General features: G+C 30.6%; 1 protein-coding gene across 1 annotated transcript; it reads left to right on the top strand.

The window, feature by feature from the left end:
* Positions 1 to 1,213: 1,213 nt before the first annotated feature.
* Positions 1,214 to 3,336, top strand: LOC113386150 (serine/arginine repetitive matrix protein 1-like). Its single transcript, XM_026623950.1, has 3 exons — positions 1,214 to 1,298; positions 1,416 to 2,155; positions 2,206 to 3,336. The coding sequence occupies exons 1-3, from the start codon at positions 1,214 to 1,216 to the stop codon at positions 3,334 to 3,336; spliced, it is 1,956 nt and encodes a 651-aa protein (XP_026479735.1).
* The last annotated feature ends 1,157 nt before the right edge of the window (positions 3,337 to 4,493 follow it).

The raw sequence follows: 4,493 nt of genomic DNA, 5'->3' as shown, positions 1-4,493 counted from the left end.
AACATCGTCTTAAATTGCTTGGAATTTTTTGAGTTATTTTTATGTTGATGAAGATGTTGACTCAGGTTTTGGCTAGTTTCTCCAATATGAATGTTTATATCGTACATATATATATATATATATATATATATATATATATATATGTTTAATTCAATTATATCATTATGTTAATAATAACTATACACCATCTCGTCTGAACAACTTTGTTGCGTCTAATACGATGCAAAATCTTTCTTTACAGGAAAAACCTCGCATATTTGTAGGTAAACGCCTATAAATTATTTTTTCATAATTCTCGGGAAGGTTGGATATAATAACATTGATTCGAATGGTATCTGGTCTGATTTGCTAATTGATCGACTGTAATATTACACGTTTATTATAGATGTTGAAGATACTCTATGAGGAAAATTCTTGATACATGCAATTATCATCCGGAATTTAGTATAATAAATTTAAAATTAGATCATATAGTAGATGTTACTTGTTATTCTTTTCTTATCAGATTATTAGACAAAAGATTTTAAAATAGCAAAGTAAGGATATAATTTAACTTTTTTTTATTACATTTTATCTATACATGTTTAGACATATTGTCTAAAAATTCTAATTATAACAAATGCTGTTTGTATCCACCTTCTACATAACGACCCCAAGCGAATTAATTAGAAGTCAATGAGTGCTAAATTATTATCCATTTTTGCGAATTATCAACAAAATGATTTACTATTTCCCAAAATGAAGAATTTTATATGTGTTGTGTTAATATGGTCGTTTGGATGCTTAAAACGTAAAGAAATCAAAATTTTATCAATTCAGTTATTGTTATACATTATTTAAAATATCGAAATTTGAAAGCTATGAATTTCATTTGACATATGTCATATTGATAACATCAAACTAGATTAAATTTCTAATTTTTGATATTTGTCTTGAAAATATTAATTCAAGGGTTGCCTTCGCTACTTTTATTATTGTTTAATTATTAAGTCATTTTTACAATTATGAAAAATTATTTAATTTTGACAATTTTTTCATAATGTACAATCTTTACATAATTGAAATTTCAAAACAAAATCTCAACTTAAATATCTTTCATTATTCAATTTTGTAAATCGAGAATATCATGATTATTTATTTTGGTTAGAATGTAAATCAACAGTATTGTAAATAATGAAACTCAAAAATAGTATATCTTTGCCATCGATTGAAAATGAAGAGAAAACCACCAATACCTTCATTTTCAGAATATTTTCGAGAACAACGGAATAAACAGAATGAAGCACAAAAACCTCAAAGTTACAGTCAATTTAAAACACATAGATATGCTAATGGATCCGAACAAAAAGCCGTATTAAGAACCAATTTCCGTGTTACTGAACAAAATAGAAATTTCAAAACAAATTCCGTTACAGATTTTCAAAAACATATTAAAGAATGTCAATTAAAACTGCCGGCCAATGTTGTACAAGAATCTAAAAAGACATCGGAGTTGTGTGTTCACGAAATCAAAGACGAATGTATGCCAGAGGATTTCGAAAAACCTAAAAAACCATCATTTATCGACAAATTTTGGTGTTTTCTCGCACAGTTCAAAGCCCGTCCAAATTGTCCACCAGCTTCTGAATGGCGTCAAAGAAAAGCCATGCGCGAGGCTGAAGAGGCAGCTGCAAGAGTTGGCATGAAATTGGTACCTATTGGAGAAGAAATATGCCCAAAACTCTTACCTGGAGATGATGTTTGTGATCCTAGTTGTCAAGGAAATGATTCTGGAAGCGGACATCAATCGCCGGTAACGTGTGCTAAAACAGAAAGAGAAGAAAGTTTGGATTTTGATAAGCCATATCCTTGCAGTGATGATTATGATACAGTTAGCTATAAAAGATCATCTAATGAAAACCAATTAATTGCTAGAGATCAATCTACTAGCAAAAGCAAATACACTAAAGATGCACCAACTTCCACATTGACGAGTGAGGACGTTCCAACTGCTAAGGAGCCAACTGCAACAACCACTGAAGATCAGTCTTGTAACAAAAAAGAATCCATTCGGGCGGTTTCAACTGATCAACATCAATCTCCTTGCAAAAGCAGGCACACGAAAGACGTTTCAACTGATGATCAATCTACTTGCAAAAAGAAATATGAGAGAGACGTTTCAACTGATAAAGATCAATCAATTTGTAAAAAAGATCTTATGATAAGGAGGTTCCAACTGCTGACGATTGTTCTACTACAGAAAAGAAATATAAAAGAGACGTTTCAACAACTGAAAATGAATCTAGTTATAAAGGAGCATCTACTGAAGATATTCCAATCAGGAGACGTGAACCATGTGATAAGGGTCAACCTGACATTAAAGCACAGGTTAAGAAAAATATTGCGACTGGCAAGTCTCAACCTTGTATTACACCACCGGCTACCAAAAATATTCGAACTGACAAGAGTCAACCAAGTATTACACCACCGGCTAAGAAAAGCATTCCAGTTGTCAAGAGTAAACCTATTATTACACCGCCGACTAAGAAAAGCATTCCAATTGTCAAGAGTCAACCTAGTGTTACACCACCGGCTAAGAAGAGCGTCCCAATTGACAAAAGTCGACCAAGTAGTCCACCAGCAGTTAACAAAACCATTCCAACTGACAAGGGTCAACCTCAACCGCAACCGTGTAAGAAGAGTTTACCACCTAGTACCAAGAATTTGGCGGATAAAAACATTCCAATTGTCAAAAGTAAACCTTGTGCTCCAAAACCAAAAGCAAGTAGGCCGCGTGCTCCTGCAAGTAATATCAAACCAAAGAAAAAATCTTTTACTATTATTAAAAGCCCAAATTATATCATGAAAAAGAAAAAAACATTCAAGCAACAAATGACTTCTATCAAAAAGGATTCTAAAATCTTAAAGAAGATTACTAAGCAGTTAGTGCCAAAGAAAAAAGAATCTGTTCCCCAGGTTAAACAAGTACCCAAAAAAGAAGTGAAACATGGAAAAGTAGAACAGAAAGCGACTAAACCCTCTAAATCACTGCAATTAGGTGGAAATCGCTTATGCCCCAAACTGGCCCCACATTGCTTACCAAATTATAATGCAACTCCCAAAAAATCTCAAGAAAGTCAAAAACCTAAACCTGAAAAGAAAACTGGCATATCTTTAAAAACTGCTAAAAGCTATAAACAGCTTAAGGATGATGATCCTTTATATAATCCGCTGTGCCCCAAGTTGCCAAAATGTTGCAGGCAAACCTGCGAAGAAATAAATAAACCATTGAAAGAAGATTACTGTGAATGTGGAAAATATACTATAACAAAAAACAATAGTAATAATAAGAAATGAAAAATTTGAAGGGGAATATTTTAAATGTAAATTATTTTTATTATATTATTTTATTTGCCATTTCACCAAAAATACAGTGAATTAAATAATTTTAGTAAATTATTTAAATTATTTAGAAATACAAAACTTATATAAGATTATGCAGACTACAAAAACATAACTTCTGCATAGTACTTTTCGAAAATTTAATTCTAACCAAATGTGAAACCCATCATTATGAAATATAGTTTTGGAATTATTTAGATATTTAATATTCCATTCTTTTTAACTATACATTTTCATTTTATTGGAGAGATTTATACAATTAAGATTATAGTGTTAAAAGGTCGTGTATTATTGTATCAAAATATTTAAAGATACATATATAAATGTGGAGGCAGTTTGAGGCACAAGCAAATTCTACTTACTTGTATCGATTTGGTGGCTTTAGTATCTTTCTATCACTATTTTTCAGTTTGTAAGTCTTTTTTTTCTCAGGAACTGATTCTTTTTCTGGTAAAAATTGTACAGTATTTTTTTTAAGAATTTTAAATTCTTCATTCATAGATGTTAATTTTCGTTTTATCTTCATATTATATCTTGATTTTTTAATAATTGTAAAAGATTTTTTCTTTGGTTTGATATACAGAAATTATTTTCACAAAAACTTCCATCACGTATTTCTTTCAAATTATCTCAATTGCCTGATAATAAATAAATAATTAACACTCGGGCACCAGCGGTGTTCATTTTTATAGATCAAAATTATGTTTTCAATTGAAAATTAGCTCATTTTGGGCAGTTTGGCAATGGAAAATTTCACACTATTCTTTCCTGAATCGAGTTTGAGTTTAACTTAACTCACGGACCTGCCCTAGGGCAGAACTACCCATTATTATATTGGAATAGAATAATGATTATAACCGTTTAATTTTGTAGAAATTAAATTTATTTATTAAAACAGATAATCTTGCGAGGTAGTTATTACTTGACTACATTTATTTACATTCAAAATCTAGACACGATTCAGCCCGTTTTGGTTTCCCAAATTGTAGAAGTGTTTATTTGTGAATCATTATTACTATTTTCATAGTGTTTTCCGCAGTTTAATTAACACAAAATGCAAATTAAATGGTTAGAATTACATATGCCAATTATTTGCGAATTGGTAACACGAA

This window comes from Ctenocephalides felis, unplaced genomic scaffold (assembly GCF_003426905.1).
Source record: "Ctenocephalides felis isolate EL2017-DRISC unplaced genomic scaffold, ASM342690v1 CF-g0.4_SCAFFOLD_03571, whole genome shotgun sequence".
NCBI classification, from domain to species: Eukaryota; Metazoa; Arthropoda; class Insecta; order Siphonaptera; family Pulicidae; genus Ctenocephalides; species Ctenocephalides felis.
Note: the sequence above shows the minus strand (reverse complement) of the source record. Positions and strands in the feature narration are given on the sequence as shown.

What these genes read in the sequence shown, in the direction of transcription:
- LOC113386150 (XM_026623950.1), top strand. Translation starts at nt 1,214, where the DNA reads ATGAAGAGAAAACCACCAATACCTTCATTTTCAGAATATTTTCGAGAA. An exon ending in TGAAGCACAAAAACCTCAAA is followed by an intron (nt 1,299 to 1,415) that starts GTTACAGTCAAT and finishes ATTCCGTTACAG; the next exon opens with ATTTTCAAAAACATATTAAA. An exon ending in AAAAGAAATATGAGAGAGAC is followed by an intron (nt 2,156 to 2,205) that starts GTTTCAACTGAT and finishes TCTTATGATAAG; the next exon opens with GAGGTTCCAACTGCTGACGA.